General features: G+C 39.5%; 1 protein-coding gene across 1 annotated transcript in view; it reads right to left on the reverse strand.

The window, feature by feature from the left end:
- exoc2 (exocyst complex component 2) overlaps window positions 1–20,491 on the reverse strand; it is a 165,644-nt gene that overhangs the window by 49,663 nt on the left and 95,490 nt on the right. The window contains exons 12-22 of the mRNA XM_007889614.2: window positions 16,727–16,852; window positions 16,219–16,343; window positions 12,428–12,496; window positions 12,163–12,320; window positions 10,272–10,393; window positions 8,894–8,955; window positions 8,060–8,140; window positions 3,562–3,621; window positions 2,708–2,769; window positions 1,900–1,966; window positions 1,059–1,175 (exon numbers count right to left, since the gene is read on the reverse strand). Of these exons, the coding sequence (XP_007887805.1) occupies window positions 1,059–1,175; window positions 1,900–1,966; window positions 2,708–2,769; window positions 3,562–3,621; window positions 8,060–8,140; window positions 8,894–8,955; window positions 10,272–10,393; window positions 12,163–12,320; window positions 12,428–12,496; window positions 16,219–16,343; window positions 16,727–16,852 (1,049 nt within the window). The remainder of the gene's footprint in view (window positions 1–1,058; window positions 1,176–1,899; window positions 1,967–2,707; window positions 2,770–3,561; window positions 3,622–8,059; window positions 8,141–8,893; window positions 8,956–10,271; window positions 10,394–12,162; window positions 12,321–12,427; window positions 12,497–16,218; window positions 16,344–16,726; window positions 16,853–20,491) is intronic.

Here is a 20,491-nt window from a genome sequence, read left to right on the forward strand (position 1 = left end):
AATTCTCCAGATAAATTCCTAAATTCATTCTGAACCAGACAAGCTGGGTATTAGGTGACACGGAGGTTTGCATTCAGTCACATAAAGAGCAGAAAAGCTTAGGTGAGTCATTGGAGGCTGCTCATGTACAGGATGATAAATGTCTGGAAAAAGAGTCACACTGACAATGCAAAGACAGACTGCCTAGCTGGGCTCTCATCAAACATGAAGAGTGTGGGTGTGAGGGGCTTAGCAAAAATTGGGAAAAAAGTGGAGGAAAAGCTTAAAATGGTTACATTTAATTAAGAACACATTTGAATAGAACTGCATGCAGAAAAAAAGCTGAACAGAAAACATTACACCTAGTGCGACTGCAATTCACTAGTGTTAGAAGTCAAACTGACCAAATATTTCTGTGACTCAACTTTTACCTAGAACTGTCAATCCTTTAAACAATTGAATGTTTTCATGTGAACCGGTTAAAGTTCAATACTTGATTCAAGGAATCAAATGTAATTGGAAGCAGTAAACATGATTTCTGACCACATGGAGAGCATGCTATTAAAAACACCTAGTGAATTGTAGAAACCGACAGTTAAACCTCTCAACTGTCAGGTGCAAAAGGTCTTGGATTCCCCATTCATTTTCTGTTTTTAATGTCATTGTTGTAGATCATCCAATCCAGTGCACGGAAAGTTTTGATAGCTCACAGAAACGGTCACATTAGCTTATCAGCAAAAATTATAGAAAAAGTACATTGTTTTTCTTTTAAATGGCAGCTTCAGATCTCAATGTTCAAACCAACTTCATTGCAGATCTACTTGCTTGAAATATCCACTAGATTTATCAAATGTAAGGATTATTATTATAATCTAAATTGCTATTATTTATTGTCTATTATGTGCTTTTAAGAAATGTTATTGATTTGCTCCTCCAAGAACAATACATTGCTATAGATCTATTAAATACTAAGCTGAGCAGTTCCTACGAGACCCAAACTAACTCTTTCTACATTTGTCACGAATAGCTCACACATTTCAGCTTTATATACTGCATCTCTTGAGTAGCTTTAGAATTACCTGAGTGATCTTCTCCGTGCCTTGGAATGCATGTTTCTCGAAGTGCTCGGCTAACCCACTGAAAGTATGCCGTGCCAGATACTCGCAGTTGCTGAGAACAATCAGAAGTCGTTGTTCCTAGAGAAGGACACAAGCTTTTAGAAGTACTGTCAACAATAAAGCAAATAACAATCACAGGTTTATAGTGTTGTGCTCCCTCTAACTCAAAAAGAACAGTTCTTCAAAGGTTGCTAAATTTCATGGATTTCAAGCATCAGTGAAGAATAAGATGTCCTATTTGTAAAGGTCTGTAATCTTTTGAAAATCATCCCCAAAGAGCCTCCATTTTCCTTTCTGCACTTCTTCTGATCTCTCCAACCACCAGCCAGTCTGCTCTGAACCTTTGGAACTCTCTGCTCAATCCTGGGCACTTTTCTGCATCTTACCAAAGCGTGTTGTTAGGGGCCATCTGTTGCTGGGGGCCCCTGGGTCCCTCTGTCGATCTGTCTGTCATCTATCACAACAGTCTTGTTTTCTGTTAAAGTTACCCAACAAATAACTTCTAGGTGCCTTAGTAAATCCAAACAATAAAGAATCCGTACATAATTTACATTCATTGGAAAGACATCACAAAAGTGGTTTCTTCAGCTGGCTGGGCACCTAAGCCGGGGGTCAGGGTGGGGAGCTGAAAATAATAGGCGGGGGGGGGGGGGGGGGGAGATGGAAGATGATCGAAAGTGCGTCCAAAGAGGTAATTCTTGAAACAGACTTTGAAAATGGGAAAAGATACAAGATCTAAATAATATATTTTGTACGTCAATGAAAGCTGTTTCACAAAAGCACCCAATGTCAGAGTACATACTGGAGTTGGGCTGAAGTTTTCGTGCAGGCTTCCAAGAAGGTCTGGAGAGGAAATATCCACAGAGAGGCTGAGAGGAGAAAATAACACACGTTTTCTTCTTGCATTAATAATATTTTGTTAAACAACTTTTTTCTTATTACTATTCACTAGTAATAAAAAAATTATTATCAATTGACTGCCGCATTTTGCCCACAAAATATACAGTCAATTCACTTTACAGTATATTCTGGGAAGCGCTTTGAGACGTCTCGAAGATGTGATAAGACGATATATCAAATGCAATTATTATTTTTGAGAAATAACATTGCCAAAAATACAGTGACAAAGTGACTCTCTAAATACATAATGCAAAAAGATTTTTTTACCTTATCTTTTTTACCTTAAATCAGTGATGGCCAACCTTTATGATCAGCCAATAAATTATTTTTTTCTTGATTGAATATTTCTTGATTTACGCCATAAATCAAGAAATATTTAATCGACTAAACACGATTTCCTAAAGTTCGGATTTTCGGCTGCTACCAATAGATACCGAAACACTGCCTCACAAATGTAATAAAAGGGCAGACTTTCCTAAACATTTCCAGAATCATTTTGTGGTGACAATATATTTTTTATTCAATATATAAAAATAGTTTTCAAGTTCTTTTAAAAAAAATCTCTGCTCCTTCCTCAACTTTGTCCCTTGCAATTATGCCCAGCTCCTGGTAATTGTGTCACTTGACATGGTTTACCAAATACTGCTCCGATGTAATTTCTTTTCATTAACCACCCCCCTATTTTCTAAATGACAATACAGTATACTCACTGGCTACTTTCTGCATCACCATCTGATTTTGTGCTCAGGTACTCCAGGGAACCAACAAAAACCTGTAATGCAAGAACACTGTTTGAAAGAAGTTACGTGTGTACAATACAAAGTAACTAAAAATGTACACTGACTTAATTGGATTTAGTCTGAATTCCTGAACAGTATAAATAATAGACTTTTTGCCCAGAAGAGATCCATTTGGGCCAACGTGTGTTTGTGCCACTGGTACTTGCTTTTCCAATTTTTTTTTATTAATTCCGCTTCCCAGCTTTCTCTGCATATTCCTTAATGTTTTATTGCTTAAATGCGTTTCCAGTTAACTTTGGTTAACTCTTGATTCAAACTCCAAAGCCACTTGTGGTTCTCTGAATGAAGAAATTCCTTCTTATCCCCCCGATTGTTCTGCTGACAAATCCCAATCTGTGCTCCAAGTCACCAATTCTACAAATAAATAGTTTTTTCCTATCTATCCATACCTTAAACATTGTTATATAGAACTTCTAACAAATTAAATAATAATGTCATCTATATGAATTAGGCTTGAACGGATCAATTTCAAGATTCTCAAACTCACCTACAAATAAATCACTTAATTCCTAGCAACTTCCTACCTTTCCAATCTGCTCACAACCCATACCTTTAACCCAGCCTCTTGTCTCCTTTCTTAAAGAACTTTAAAACAATCTGATCTACCAACAACTTTCAACAATGTTTGGTGCAGGAGGAGAGAGCAGCACATTTTTCTCTTGTATATAAGTTATTTGGGAGATGAAAGGAAAGAGGAAAAACATGCAGCAAAAACATACTCAGTAACCAACAGAGTTAAGTATATCCATTTAACTGGTACTCACCTTCATGATGTTAACAGACAGTTCGCACACGTGATACTGTGTCTTCTCATGCTGAAATATCTGCAAATACAAATGCAGGCATTTGTTTCTGTGAAGAGTGGTAAAGCTAAGAGGCAAGAGTCTATCATGTTCCAAAAATGTAATACGTCAATATTACACCACTAGCTGTGCACTGTGTCAGATCACCAGAAATTTAGAAGTCACCAGAAGGTAAGTAGGGTTGGCAGGTCAGTCGAGGTTATATGCCTTAAGTTTGCAGCATCAAAGAAGCTCCGCATATTGCTCTCCTTACATCGTCGCTTTCCCCCTTCCCCTGCCTCCTCCCCTCCCTCTCTCCCTAACTCCCCCGCTTCTCTCCTGGCTTGTTGTCAGACTCCATCACTATGAAGCACTCTGGGACGCTCCCTGTGTGAAGGACACTATATAAATGCAAGTTGTTGTTGTTGTTGTATCTCATAGCATTTACTGTTTTCTTTCAGTCATGGACAAATTAGTGCAACATTGCATAAACTATGAAGTCACGAGGTCAATCTTGACACATTTACTGATATATTTAATATTTTGTAAAATAATTTAATAATAAATCAAACAAAATGAATATATATTAGATTGAAAATTTATATTAATTAGAAATACCTGAGAAACATCTTTTATTCAGTTTGCCATTATCTTTGTCAGCCATTATAAACTCTGTCAATGGCAACTAAATATAAAGCTTTATTCACTTACTATTTAAGGTTCCCCCCCCATCCTCCACATATATGCAAACTCATACACACAAAAACATTTCTGAATTTCCAAGACGAAAGTGTCGTTATATAACTGACTTGTGTGCTTCTGCTAACAGTATAAACTGTGAAATGCTTTGGGATGTCAGCCCGATGTGAAAGGCGTTTTATCAAGTGCAAAGACTAACCATTAGGGGGAAGTACATGAGCAGCATCCTATCTATTCTCAAGATTGGTTTGGATGAAGATGGTCCTTCAGGCATTGGATACAAAGTTACATTGGTATAGCGCCTTTCACGTCTGGAGGACATCCCAAGGCGCTGGATCTGATGCTTCCAGAATACCCATTCTTCTACCTTCTCATCACAGCATCAAGCTTCTTTTTTTTAAATAAGTTCAGTGTCCTGGCCTCAATCACCCTTCCTGGCAACCGGTTCCAGTCTTTAATTACACTCCAGCTAAAGAAATACTTATTGTTGTCTGTTTGGAATATTGACCTTTGTAACCCTGAATCTGTAGGGTAAACGTAATTTTGTTGTTGTTGTTGTTGCATCCTCTGATTCTGATAGCTCGCTGCATCTGAAAGATTGTTCTGGGATTGTGTTCTCAATATCATTTAAAAGCTTGTCGCTGAAAGGTTCCCTTTGAGATGTCTCCTTTCAAGACTGACATTTCCTGTCCACTTGCAGGGAAGCACCCAACCATTTATCCAGGTTTTCATAGCTTCCGTGGCCTAGCGAGCATCTGCAACTCACTTTGTCGCAACACAGGCTGAAAATAAAAGTGGAGTAAATATATGGCTAAGATTCTAAATGGTGGTTAGAGGAAACTGCTCCAGGGTCTCCTCCAATAGCACTTGGAAATCAGCCACAAGTAGGTGTGGGAGAGTGTCGAGCGATAACCAACCTTTACCTTTGATCTTTGCTTGGCACAATCCCACAGCGACCCAGGTCGATCAAGCACCTAACCTAATTCTAGTAGTTACTGCATTCTAACCACAGTATCAACCCCAATAAACAGGTTATTTAGTGCAAGAAGGTTACTGTGCACGGTACTTTTCCAGCAAATAGATAGTAATGTTCTTATAAGAACTTAAGCCAAGAAGTGGACCATCCGTCACACTACAGGGATTACTCGTTAAGAGTCATAGTGCAAAAATTAGTTTACTGCTGCTCATAGAAATCCTCAAATGATTTTTGTTGGTGTAAGGCACAATCAAGTAAAGCTCCAGTTCTTGTCTAAAAGTACGCATTTATAATCTACATGCCTTAAACTTTTCAGCACCACCTTTGAACATTAGACTTAAAAAAAAACGAGTAATAATGAACCACGGTTGAGTCACATCTCAGTTCTTTGAACTTACATCAATTAAACTAGTGGTGAGGAACCTGTCATGTATGCCAAATGATACATGAGGCCAATTCAAGAGAAGACACAAGTTTTGAAGTACCAGCGTTCCTGCATTTAATAATAATAATAATAATAATCCTTGCATTTGATACAGCGCCTCATCACATCATTGAGACTTCTCAAAGCAGTTCACAGAATACACTTGAAAGTGAATTGACTGCGTATGTTTTGGGTGAAACACGGAAGGCATTTGAGCGCATCAGTGTCCCACAAACAGTCGAGGTTTGAGTGACCAAATTATTATTATGATTTTGTTGATTGGTGTTTTTTTTTCAAACACAGCGATAAAAGAGAAAACAAGAAAGACATATAGACTGATACAGAAACAGAGGCAGAGAGTCACATACAAATGCAGAATAAAAAATGAAGTTTAATAAAAGATTTAGCAGAAAACCTCCCAATTGTTTGGAATGGAATGCACACTATCCTCCCGAAAGGTTGGATCCTGCTTACCTAATTCTGGAAGATTATGGCCACGGGATGACCTCAGAATATACATTGGGGTACCGGTGTAATTTAAACAGCTAAAACCACATAGCTTGCTATTGCGAGCACTGCCTGGCAAGTACTAGGACCACCCTTCCCATTAGAGGATTGTCTTGCAGAGTTAACAGGATCTTAAACAGAAAAATTCCTGTCCCCGGTCTGTACCTCCAAGTTCTGGTGATAAGCCAGGCTTCTGATCTGTCATCAGCAATGTTCAAGAGCGCCGTGATACACCTGGCTCAGGACCTTCACAGTGTTGACTCAATTCTGAGTCAGCTGCTGCGTCTTGGAGCTAGCTCAGGCCAAGGAGACTCCGCTTACCTCTCCACAAGAGTCACTCGTTGGTCATTAAACGTTTAACAAGCATAGGCTTCAACTCTCACAAGGTGATACCAGGAACTCCTTGTGAGTCTCTTGATAAGCAGCACAACTTGGTATGAAATACAGTGAGATCACTTCCACCATCTGCCTCAGTCCACAGCTCGGTCAAACGTCCTTACCCACTGAGCATTGGTTCCAACAGTTGCAAGTGCAGAGTTTCAGAAGCAGTTACTAATTTCACTGCACACCAGTGAAAGTGGATATCAAGCCTGAATACATGAGGATGAGTTCATGAACCCAGATTCAGGGTACCAGCTTCCATTAGCTGTTGTCCCAAGCCTGAGAGTTTCCTCATTAGCTGTGTGATAGACATCTGCATTCAGTGCTGTGGAAGGATCTTTAAGCGACAGTTTGTGACAGGTCAGCTATCTCGATCTTCTTGAGGCCTAGGTCTATGCTGTGTACCAGGCATACTCGGTACCTACAGTAAACCTCACATTAGTTGCAGTCATATCAGTTGGGGCCATACATTTAATGACTTTTACAATGTTCGAGTTCTGTAAAACTGATAAAAAATAGGAAATTCAATGGGGCTTCGACAGATGTACAACTTAGGCGATTATACAATTGATACAGATCAGACTTATGAGAGTTTTACTGTACTTCAATTCAAATCCTCATGTGAGCAGCTTTTGTTTACTCGACCTTGTCCATTGTAAAGCGGACTCCCCCACCCAGGGGGCTCAGTGACATGTCAGTGAAGGTTAAAGCGCTCCCTCCCTGCAGTCACTTCCCCTTTTTACCATATATCCACATCATTGCTCAGTCCTAGAATATGGTAAACAATTGGTCGGAAATTGTTTTAAGCAGAATGGAGGATTTTTAAAATAAAGATGAATTATCATCACTATTGAGATATGGGCGTTTGAGTTTCGAGGATAAGGATTACACCACTACTTCTACCGGTTATTTTATGTTTCTCCATCAATGCAATCCTGTTTCCTCACTATGACAGAAGTTGTAATTGATAAATTGGTGCAAATTAATAAGTAGAGTTCTGCAGGGTCACGGGTTTATATTTATGAAATTCTGGGGGTGATTTTCTGTTGGCTGGTAAAATTGGTCAACGTGGGCAGGCTACTACTAACTTTGTGAGGCTTGTTAAGACAACCTAAAAAATGAACTTATAGCATGGTACTTCATAAGTGTGAGGAACAAATATTCAGATTCATCCTCTTTAGCGCAGTATTGATGAAGTGGTGAACAACATTTTTCCAGCTAGAGGAGCGTACATGGTGACTAATACCTTTTGAAGAGAACATAGAGAAAAAACATTGTGGAAACGATTTTGCCATCTGGACACTGGACTCGTTTAAGAAGCAATTTGACACTGCAATGAGAAGATGATAGGGTTGTCATTCTGGAAGCAAATGAAATGGGCTGAAGGGCCTTCTTCATTCAAAAGTCTCTTATGAACTCTGGAGCTGAACATTTCACATTGAAGGGAAATTAAGAACAAAGTTCAGAACTTGGTCTAGAGATGTAACACTTACGCTCGTCTCTCCAGGCTGGCAGTCTATGGTTTCCTTGAGTGCTTGTAGAGTTTGCACAACACAATGTTCAAATTGAGCTGGCTATTGAAGAGAAAAAACAAGTCTTATTATTGTTCAGAATCAACTGTATGGTGGTGCTGTCTACAGCTAGTAAAAAGATTTTGTTTTTGTTGCTTGGAATACAAACTATTTTCAGTGACCTAGAAAATACATTTCCTAGATTTCACCCAAAACATTTCATTTTTACCCAATTGATAATAAATGTTATGATTATTTGATTAAGGTCACACATACACAAAATTTAAATGATCTAAACTCTGGAGTGCTTATCTAATCTTCTACATTACATTGTATATCCTTGAGCACTTGGTTTCTGTTGCATATCACTTCCATGGTTCCATCAGGTCAGGTACAATCATGCTCTACAAAGATTATCTTTCTGTATTTGGCTTTCAGAACCCTCAATTCTATTCCAAAGACTATTTCTTCTTGTACTCATTTCCCATATGTCCAGTTGATAACACTACATGTGCTGCTGTAAGACCAGCAAATGATAGTACAGACCAATTGAATAAGGTTAAAAAAGCAATTTAGTCCAATAAAGCGTAATTTTTCAATAAACTACATTAGTTAGCTCTCCAAGGGACTCTACTCAATTGATTTAGATGTGCAATATACCCCCCACAAATCTTCCCAAGTGTCTCTTTATAGCTATTTTCTATCACAATTCAATCAAATTCATAACTATTCTGAAAACATTATAAGGCATATATGAACTTAATAGATGATCCAGCTAAACAAAGAGATGGTAAACAGAACACGGTTGCTACTAACCAAAGAAGTGATACCCTCATTGTCAACGATCCAGTCTTCTTTTTCTGCAAGTCTCTTAACATCTAAGTAAGAAAGAAATATGATAAACTATTTTCAAATAAAGAAATATTGGCTGTAATATTTTAATCTATTTCCATTGTCATGGGTTCAAGCCCACGCCGTATTATCCAGTGTCTAAAGGTTTGCCCACTATGGACATTAGACTGACTGGCTATACAATAATTATTTGTCTTTTCCCATTCTATCTTTTTAAACATTCACTACCTTCCAGTCTCCTGGCACAACTTTCAAAGATGTTCGAACAATTGTTGTCAGAGCATCTTACTAGTTCCTCCTTGACTTTCCTCAACATTCTCGGATCAAGTTCTCTAGCACCACTTCCTTTTGTACAGTTATCCCTGCTAATTGCTGTACATCCTCGTCTTGTGCATTCAATGCCTCACTACTGTAAAACTCCCTTCTGTAAACCCAAGGCCAAATGCTCATTAAGTAACCCTGCCAAACCTTCATTTTCTATGACTAGATTTCCTTTTTTGTTTCTAACTGGACCCACCTTTTCTTTAATTATGCTTTTACTTTTTATTGTGTTTATAAAATGTTTTAGTATTTTTCTTTCCTCATATCCTCTTTTGGCATGACAAATCTTTTTTGCTTCCTTTCTATATTTTGTAGACGCTGCCCGATTTTTTAATGTATTAATTGACTTTTATTGTATGCTTTTAAGTCTTATTTTTATTGTAATTTTTCAACTCATCCAATAAACCCTAGTTTTAGCAGTACCCACTTTATTTATTGTCAGGAGAAACTTATTTTGCACTGTGTTTATCTTGGCTTTGAAAGTTTCTCACTGTTCATCTACTGTCTTATCTGGCAGCCTTTCTGCCCAATTTATCTGTGCTTTTGTTCCCTTTTGAGCTTTCTGAAATGTGTCTTTTTCGAGTCGGGTACCTTTGTCTTTGACTGTTGCTCCTTTTCAGCTTTTACATTAAACCTAATAATGCTGTGGTTGCTGTTTCCTGGATGTTTCCCAACCTGTACGTTACTCACTTGCCCCACTTCATTTCCTAGAACAAGATCAAGAACTGTCTCCTTCCTAGTTGGACTGGAAACACAGATTAATGAAGCAATCCTGTACCCACTATAAAACCTCCCCTTTTGGCCATTCACATTACCTGTGTCCCAATCTATTTTAGGATAATTGAAGTCTCCAATTATTATTACCCTGTTATTCTTGCACTTCTCCTGGATTTCTCTATAAATCTGTTCCTCTGTCTGATTTTCAGTTTGGTGGTCTATAATAAACACTTCCCTTCTTATTTCTCACCTTTACCCAGAATGAAAATGCTATTCATTCTATTGGTGTATTATTCATTCTTACCATCCGCAGTCTGCTGCAGTGTAACGATTAGACAACGCACTCGCACATCTAAGATTAGCTCCTGGATTGTCTGCAATAGATCATTCGGTATTTCCAGGGCTGTCAACGACTCGTAGTTCAGCCTGTTATTGAATCAAAAGTAAAATAAATAGGAATGATTTAAAGGCATTCACTTTTAAAATATACTACAGGGATAGAGCGGAAATTAGAGTGGGCGCAGTTAGAGGCAACATTAAAATATGAAATAGCCAACAGCCGTGCATTGATATGTCCATCAGGGACCAAGAGAAAATCGCCTCGACCAAAAGATAAAATGCGAAATTTGCCAAATCACAAATGGTGATATTGAATGTGTGCGATATAGTTCGGAAACTTGCCTAAGGTATTGGCCCGCCTGGGAATCGAACTTGGATCCTCTCGCTTGCTAGGCAAGGGCGCGAACCATTATGCTACAGTTCTGCATGTACATCAAAGTTTAGATCATAGTCTAGATCCAAATATCAAAGAGAATTGAGTCGTCTGCCAACGCAATAATCTTTGTATTTGATTACTTATAATGCCTTATCTGCTGAAACATCTCAGTGTATCATAGCATTTTACTGTAAAGTGCAGTGACTAAATTTTTTGTAGACATACATGACAGCCAATTTGCTCATAATAATATCCCACAAACAGCCATGAAGTGAATAATCAATTTTATCCGGGGGATTGTTGACCAGGACACCAGAAGATAAACTCCCTGCTGAGCAAGTGGTTCAAAGGTGTACTGCCAAAAATCAAAGCGTCAAACGCAGGTGATAACCAGGAAGAAAGTCCACTCACAAAACATATGATACCATCTTTGCCGGATCAAATTAAAATACTGTTGTACAGATTAGTTAGGTTTTAATGAATAGGTGCTGTGAAATGTGTAACTTTTCTCTCTCTCGGTTTAGCACAAGGAGATATTAAACATGTGGGAAATGGTGCAACAGTACGTGAAAAGTGCAGTGTGTGGCAACCTGATTTTCATGGTGAATAATAGTTGCCTCCGGTAGAACATTTCCACAAGTCTGTAAACATGGCTGCGATTTTAGATCTCATTTACAACAGCAAATTACATATTCATAGCGCCTTTCACGTCAGAAGAATGTCCCAAAGAACTGGACAGGCAAGGGGTTTCACCCAAGCTGGGGACTGGAATCAAGAGGGGTGAGGGTGAGAGTGGAGGAAAATGACTGAAGTCACAGTCAAAGAGAAATGTCTTGAGACAAACCTTGAAGGAGGCAAGGGAGGGGGTCGAGGCGGAGGAGCTCCAGGACGGAGTTCCAGAGGATGGGGGCCAAAAAACTGGGGAACATGGAGCAGGCCAGTGCCGGCTGAATGGAGGGAGCGGACAGGTTGGTATGGTGTTAATAGGCCGCAGAGGTAGGGAGGAGCATGACTGTGAAAGGCTTTAAAAGTGAGGACGAGGATTTTAAACTTGATCCAGTGGAGCTGAGTGACTTTGAGGGTCATTGGTTCACAAAACTTGGTATGAAGGGAACACAAACTGCAGTTATGAATAATCTGCAGTTTGTGGAGGGAAGAATTGGGAAGGCCGTCAAGCAGGGTGTTAGAGTAGTCAAACCTGGATGTGATAAAAGTGTGGATGAGGGTCTCAGCGGCCTGAGGGGAGAGGCAGTGGTGGAGGCAGCCAATGTTACTGAGGTGGGAGAAGGCAGAACGAGTCATGGCAATGACGTGTGGTTTAAAGGACAATTGAGGGTCAAACAGGACACCAAGGTTCCATAATGGCTCGATGAGGGGGAAAGTGCATCCATGAACTGTGATGCTATCAGCGCCTCAGGTGAGGAGGGGCTGACAGGAGACAAGCAGGAGGGCCTCTCTCTTGCCAACATTCAACATTTACCTCATCGTGTGAATAACGTGGGTTAGCCACTGGCCAGGAAGCTCTGTTTTCGTTTCCCAACCCCCATAATGTCTCAGTTCTACTTCTTGGAGGCTGGAGGGGAGAAGAGCTCCTCTGATCAGCTTCACAAGCGAGTTTATTACCTCTTGAATCATTTTCTGCAATTTGAACAAAAAACAAAATCAAACGGCCACTTTGGTGGCATATATCTTACTTGCTTAAAAAAAGCTTGAATTACAATATATTCTTTCTTAGACAATTGTACCTTGAAGTCGTTTTGTCGGGATCGGGCATTCTTCTTAAATTTTTCCACTTGTGCTGATTTTTCACCGGTCTTTGGAAACCAGAAACAGATTAAAATTAAAGTGCAAACCAAACATGTACAAGTAAGTGTGCAAAGTAGAGATAAAAGTAAAATATAGAGGAACCAATTTTTGAATATGTTAGCATAATATTGCAACCATATTTTAAGCATTTTATACAACTGTAGAGATTTATTTGGGGGCAGCCAAGCATTTGACATATGCCCAAGTCCACAACCATGCTTAAAAAANTCCCAATCAGACAGAGCTCCATGCATCCCACCTACACGTGAAAATGCCGGTGTCTGGAATGGAATACACACTCTCTCCCCGTGGTGGAGGCAGGAAACGCATTTTGCTTACATAATTCCAGAGAGCGTTAGGCACAAGTTTATTATTATTAATATTATTATTAAGTTAGCAAAAGCCAAAGCTTGAGGGCCCCAGAGTGCGCATTCGGATACTGCATTAATAGAAAATTGTTGGTTTGAGTGATTGCCTCTAAAGTTAAATATATGATCCAACAGCACCATCTACTGGTCATCCATTATCACTGTAACGCGGTCCCTGACAGACTATTCAACCATGAACCATCAATTCTGATGTCCCTATAACCACTTTGACTCAAATTACTAGCTCACAGACCAGGAATTGAGCCTGGAACCTGCCCGGTCTGAACAGCACAGTTTCAAACTTTCAGTGGTTTTCGTTAGTGAGCCATCAGAGGTATTCTACTTGATCAGCCTTAACTGATCATAGAATTAGTCAAAAACACCACAGGTTTCATTTTCAGTGTCAAACAGCTCATGCTTAAGGAATTGTACTCGAGAATGAGTGGAGGGGCAAGACTCTGGCTCCTTAAAAGAATGCCAAATACTTTAAGTGTATTAAAAATATATTGTTAATAGTAATCCTAATAATCCCTACATTTGGTATAGTGGCTTTCATATCAGGAGGATGTCCCAAAGCGCTTTACAGGATTTACTGGAAAGTGAGGTGACTGTGTATATTTGTTGGTAAACAGCCCATTTGCACAAAGCATGTGGCACAGAAAAAACATGAAGTGATTGATCAATTTTATCCAGGGGACCATTAGCCAGAATATCAGGAGAAACTCCCTTTTTTCATATAGTGCCATGCGATTTTGAACATCCAACTGAACAGGATGACAGGATCTCAATTTAACATCTCATCCAAAGGATGGCACCTCTGACAATACAGCTCACCTCCCTCCAGCATTGTATTCGAGTGTCAGCCTAACCTAGACTGTGTAAATTCAAAGACCCAACTTGGGGCTTGAACCTACAACCTTCTGCCTCAGAGGTGAGAGTGCTGCCAACTGAGCCAATACCTGTGAATACATTTCTTTTATCTCTTTTCTAATTTTTTAAATAATTTTTTGACTCACTGATTTGAACTACACTTAGAAAAGGGAGTACAGACAGGGCAGATATATAGACTCTAATGTTGAGGCAGATTGGTTGGCTTTTCTAGATTTGTGCTGAATACACACACACAGAGCCCCGTTTCACACATTTTGCATTGCTGAAAGTGTATATATATATCTCTTCCTTGGTGTCAGCCTGGCTCAGGTGGTCACACTCTCAACCTTAAGTTAGAAGGTTGTGGGTTCAAGCCCCACATCAGGACTTTAAATTCATCGTCCTGACATTTCAGCATAGTCCAGGGGATGCATTGCATTGCTGAAGGTGCCATCTTTCAGACAAACTGAGATCTCATTTACCTGTTCAGGTGAACGTTAAAAGATCCAATGGCAGTACTCGAAAAGAGAAGGGAATTTTTCCTGGTGATATAGCCAACAATCCCACATTCACTTCATGACTGTTTGTGGGACAGGGTTGTGACCAAATTGACTGCCATGTTTGTCTTTCAAAATATGCAGTCACTGCACATCACAGTAAATCCCGTGAAGCGCTTTGAGACGCCCTGAAAAGCACTTTATCAAATGTAAGGATTATTATTATTTCTTTGACAGTGTTTCTTCTAGAAACACTGACTAGAAACACCCTGGTACAAGGGAAGATTACTGGATCTGAGCTAGAACTTAAAATGCAGGAATTAGCTAACAGAAGGCTCAGATAGATACACTGTTCTTCATTTTCAATCAAAGGTTCTCTGAGGTGTTGCTGCTGAGGACTAACACAGATGGCAGAAGAATAACTGAATATGATTCTAGAGAGGTAATTCTTGCACAAAGTGGGAGGAATGGAAAGTCATGTTGATTTCAGTCAAAAAGATTCAGAAGCTAATGCTTGGATGTTCTTGGCTTATGTGACTGACTCCAACTTTGGTTTGTGAAATACCAAAAGAACACAACTGATTGTTGGCTTGGAATTATTCCTTAGGATCAGTTTCCTCACCTTATTTCCTATATCTTAATATTTACAGTTGAGTCAGCACTGAAAAGCATTTGACTGAAAACCAAGTCTTCACATTGCAATGATTTAATAAAATTAGTTGACGCAGTACCATTTAAGCACCATTAGATGGCTTTATCACACTCCGAAAAATAAATGGATCACCTTAAATCACAATTGTGTTCCACAAATTGGGGAGATATTTTTCTTGTTTCCACTGTGTTATAAAAGTATACATTTTTTTCCATTTTAAAATGACCTGCCAATCTGTTTCAGCAAAGTAGTAAGAAATGAAAATCCTTTTGAATTATTAATTATCATTAAGAGTAATACTTTACATACCTTACCTATACAAAACGTCAAATGATAAATTCATTTATAATTATGCCCAGTCAGTAATGTTATTTTATCTATTTAATAATCGGGATCTCCTCGGAGCTGAACTGGCTACTCAACCAGTCAAAATCGAGCCCTCTGTGGCAGTCTCTGATCCACAGTATTCCAGGCCACAGCTACTGACAGCACAGCCAGTCTGACTCATTGGCAGGACCTGGAAGGACAGACTAGTCACTGGGGGCAGGGAGTCCACCCACTCAGCTCCTGTTAACCCTGCAAGCCAAAGCCCTAACGGTTGGGGTGGTCCTAGATGGAAAGTCAGCAGGAAGCAATATCAAAGGCAAGCTATGCGGTTTTAGCTGTTTAGACTCCAGCAGTACCCCAACACACATTCTGGGGTCCCCGGGCCTTGGCTCTTGCCAACCTACGCCTAATACTTTCTGGAATTCGGTAAGCAGGAGGCATCCTTCCAGGGAGAGAGTGCGCATTCCAGTCCAACAATCTATCTCTGGAATTTCCATACGTAGGTGGGATGCACGGAAATCTGCTTGGTTTGCATACTCTTAAGCACGGTGACGAGTTCCTGCATGCATCAGACACCGGCCGAACAAAATTAAAAAATCCTATTTAAAAATAATGAATAAAATACACTAGAACGCTTCCTCCAAACAGCTCTGCTAATTTGTTCGTTGACCAGCCGATCTAACACAGCCTCAGGCAGGGCAGGAACTGGAGCACTACAATAGAGCTGTGAGTTTGGGAGCAGAATATGAAGCAGCAGTGCCACTCCTAATCACTAGAGGCACGTGTTTGAACATCGGATCTGGGGACCAAACTATTAAAAGTGTCAGTTATTTTTTTGTAGCAGTTTAGCTCCATCCAAGTATCTGAATGGATAATAATAATAATCCTTGCATTTGGTATATCGCCTCATCACTTACTCAAGATGTCTCAAAGCGCTTCACAGGTCATACTGTAAAGTGAATTGACTGCATATTTTGTGGGTGAAATACATGAAGTTGAAATAGACTTTAACTTACCTCACTGAAAAGACTGCCGTTAACATAGGATATCCAAAGCTTCCAGAAATTGGGGAGTTGGCTTATAACAATCTCAGTTAGGTTGTCAACAAAGGTCACAGTCTGTGGAGCTTTGTATCGCCAAGCTGGAAAGAAAATATGGAAACTAAAACGTAGTCGATTGGAACTCAATCCTTGAATTAGGCAACGGGGGAGAAGAATAATTAGAGTGAGAGGGAGACTGAGGTAAGAGGCAGAAGGAAGTGAGCGAAAACAAAAGGGGAGGAAAGGGGAGAGAAAAAGAAAAAAGGAAAGAAAATAATGGGAGGGAGAGAGAGAGAGAAAATCCTGAGGAGGGAGAAGGTTAAAAAGATGGAAGATATGGGCAATTAAAGGACTATTGACTGTCCAGTGCCTTGGGACATCCTTCTGACATCAAAGGTGAAATGTAACTTGTTGTTGCTTTTTAAATAATGCATAATAAACAATTTCCTCGAATAAAATCAAATGACATTGGTGCAGTTCTTACAGTCATCTCGGGAAGATTGGAAACTGCTGGCTCTTTTCAACGTAGTGCTTTGACTCAGGCGACTAATGGGAGAAGGCCGTACATCACTGTCCAAATCCAGCATTGGGGTGTGGAGATGAGTTGGACCTACACAGACAGACAGACAGATCAGAGTGTGCTGCAGTACATTGAATTTGAGCAGTCATTCTGTCAATTATATCGATCAACAAGCCTCAATATTGAAAGTCAGACTTTGGTTCAATTTCATCATGCTTAACATACAGTTATTTTGTAACACATAGTTTATTCTGGTACTCCTGACGACAAAGATGACAGAATCCATTCTTGTGCATGGTCAAAAAAAGACTGCCACTGTGCTGTCTTTAAATAAAGATTCACCTCATGGCTCTTCAACACAAAGCAGAGCCACACACCAGCATGTGCTTATAAATGTAGAAAAAAGTGTTTGTTTGCTAAAAGTCTAGAAAATATCCAGAGATTCCAGCATGGAGAGTAAGAACTTATTTGCTCTCTTTTGCCTCCTTCTGGGGTAGTAGTTCCACATGCATGGAATGCCCTCAGCTGTCTCTCCTTGACAGTGAATGTTGCAGGATATTCAACCATGGGTGCATCAAATTCCTGCATGACCCTGTCCTCACCCAATGTCCACACAGGGGAGGAGGGGGTGGGGGTTGGGGGAGACAGTGGCACTGGGAAGCTGAAATCATGGCTGATTTTCCCATCCTTAGCTTAAAGACCCTGAGGCCAATTGTAGTGCCCTAACTGCTGGCCCTGCAGAGATCAGCCAACTCAGCACAGACCGGATCTGATCTTGTGACCTTCTGGTCTTTATCACGACTACGCCATTTAGGGATGTTCATGAAATCCAACCATTCAGTGAAAATACATTTTCTGAAGAAAACACACATATTTTAGGCACTTTATCCCAGGCTAAAACTCAGCAAAACAATTCCTGGGACTCACTTGGCTATAGATGGTGCAGGACCAGGCTTGATATACATCTAATGTTAGACTAAAAAATCATTTTGTCATATAAGATCCACCTGAATTGTGGATAATTCTTAAATTCAGTCTTAATTTGGAAAGCCGGCTTTCTGCAGTTAAGAATTTTTCACAATTCTGTGTGATCTTAGATTTTAAGATGAAATAGTCTAACAGGCTAAGTAAGCCTAGATGGATTGTTCAGGTCTCAGGAAAGGAAGTTATCTCAATATTTGGTTTGGGGATGTGCACAAAGATTCATTGGTCAGTTTATTTGCATTGAAAGATTTTCTCACATAAAGAATGTAAAATAAAAACATGTAATATGAATGCAGAAATGATCTAATTTGACTGTGATTGAAGAACACTAGGTGGCAAATCTGAGTTGGCATCTACAACAAATACATCAGCAATAGACTCCTGGCTATTGAGTTATTTTTGAAGAAAACAAATGTGGACATATAAGTATTTAAATAATTTTAAAAAGTCTTTTATAAAAAAAAGTGTACTTAACGACTCAGTTCTCCTGCAATATAGTGACAAAATATACTCCTAATACTACATGGCTCTCTCACAGACACCACTTTAACAATAAAATACTTAAGGTTCATCTAGTCAATGGTAAACTTGGTGAACCATGAACTCAAATACAAAGCAATTGGGATGAACAATTTGACTGTGCAATATGAAAATTGGATGATACCAGCACAAGGTCTGAAGCATAACCGACAACTTTACAACTAGATATGTTCGCAGATCCCAGATTTTCAAACCTGGTAGCTAAATTTAACTTTGGACAGTGAACACAATCTACACTTGTAGTACATCTTTGGGAGGGGGAGGGGGTCAGGTTACTTGAGGGAGTGTATATAATTAAGTTACCAGGTAGATTCTAAATATTTTTCAATTTGTTTTACTATTTCTATTCCATAATAAGTCTAGGTTATCTGCACTGTAGTGACCTAAGCTGAACCATAAACTTAAGACATCGATAGCACTGCTTTAAAAATGCTCTCCTGTTTCATAGGAAACCACAGTAGTAGTTCACACTAGTTTCAGGAAGGGATAGTTTAATATGGAATAATTTTTAATTGAGTTATATAGTATTACTAACAACTTGAACCAGCAGCAGGGAACCACAACCACCCAGTTACCCTAAGGACTAATAAACATCTGGAACAGATTTCCAGGACCATGTTACCTTGTTACAACCCAGCACTTACCACGAGGTAGCGCTCGAACACTGCAGATGGGACAAAGATATCAGGAGACGAATTTCTCACAGCTGCTGAGCTGCAACTGAAAAGAGCTGACCTGACATGGCCTGCAAAGCTTTGCTATGCCACTCTCAATTTCCTTATGATCTGTAGCAGCACGGTAAGAGCAGCACCTCTTGCTCCAGCAGTGGAACGGCGAGAACTCTGCATACTTCTGACCCTCGGTGGGGCGCAGACTTCCTTACCACCCTTTAGACACCTTTGAAGATTATTTCCTTTGCACAGTAGGTTGACTGCCATGTGCTATGTCCTGACCACCCACAGTACTACTTTGGCCAAACAGGCAATTCCTTGAGTCTGCCTCAGCACAAAGATCCCGATACAGAGACTGGTATGTTTTTCAAATGCCTTGGTTATAACTACTACCAATTTGTTTAGGTAATGGAGCAAGGAAGCAGCAAGGAAGCATCTACCTTGCAGAACCCCTTTCCTTAGGCACGGCCAACATAAATGTATCCAATAAGCACAATGCGATTACATTTAATCCTTTTCCCAGTTCTTGTGAGACCAGAATTTCCAACCCAAATCAGCAATGCTTTACAACTGGACTAAGTTTGACCTGAACAAACCAAAGATTTGCTGGAAACATTATGTCTTCAGTGTAGACGATAATTCAGGTTTGTACTTAGAAAGACACATCTGTTGTTAAAAAGTTCCGGTTTCAGTGTAGTGAATGTTGCCCTCAGTGCTTTGTTTAACACTCCAAGCCTACGTGTACCCTCCCTTCCTGAATAAAACCTCTGTAATTAATTAAAATGTACCTTAATTTAAAAATAATGGAAAGAGTCTTAAAATAATGCTCGCAGAAACCCCAAACCTCTGTTTCCCATCCTTACTCCAGCATCTTGGTCAGGCACAGACTTTATGGATTAAACATTTTCAGATTTTACGCTGAAGAGCACATTTATTTGGGACCTCTCGTTTCTCAGAAGTCACTTGGCTAAAAGAAACTCCAATGCACTTTCCTGAAAATGAACAAGACGGTTCTCAGTGTTCCTGTAAACTATTCCACGTACATTTGAACGCGGATGACAAGCAACAGATCGGGTTCCTTTCATAAAACTTGGGTTTGATTTTATTAGTTGGTTTTATTTTTTAAAAACCATCTTTCCGTGCCAGATACCCCCTTTATTTTAATCTTACTGTGTTCTTTTCCCAAAAGGAAAGTTTTATTTTAAATGCGATTCAAAATCTTCATTAAAATCAAACACCTCAAAAACTACTAAAAGCCACAAAGAAAACATTCTAGGTATACCAGCAGAGGCTCGGCATGCCATGCAAAATCTTCAGAAGCTGGAATAATCAATTGTACATCTTTTCAGTGTGAGTATTTTTGTAGGGGATAGAGGGCAAGGGATGTGGTTTAGACTTAAATGGCTCCCAGCTGTAAGAAGCTTCTTTCAGATGTACAGTAAGTACAGCACATGGAAGAAAACCAGCTGCTTGGATAACAAATTAAAAAGGCCCTTTTGACAGAGATCCTGTTGCTCTCCAATAAGTGAACAAA

The sequence above is a fragment of the Callorhinchus milii genome, unplaced genomic scaffold (assembly GCF_018977255.1).
Source record: "Callorhinchus milii isolate IMCB2004 unplaced genomic scaffold, IMCB_Cmil_1.0 Scaffold2, whole genome shotgun sequence".
Taxonomy (NCBI): Eukaryota; Metazoa; Chordata; class Chondrichthyes; order Chimaeriformes; family Callorhinchidae; genus Callorhinchus; species Callorhinchus milii.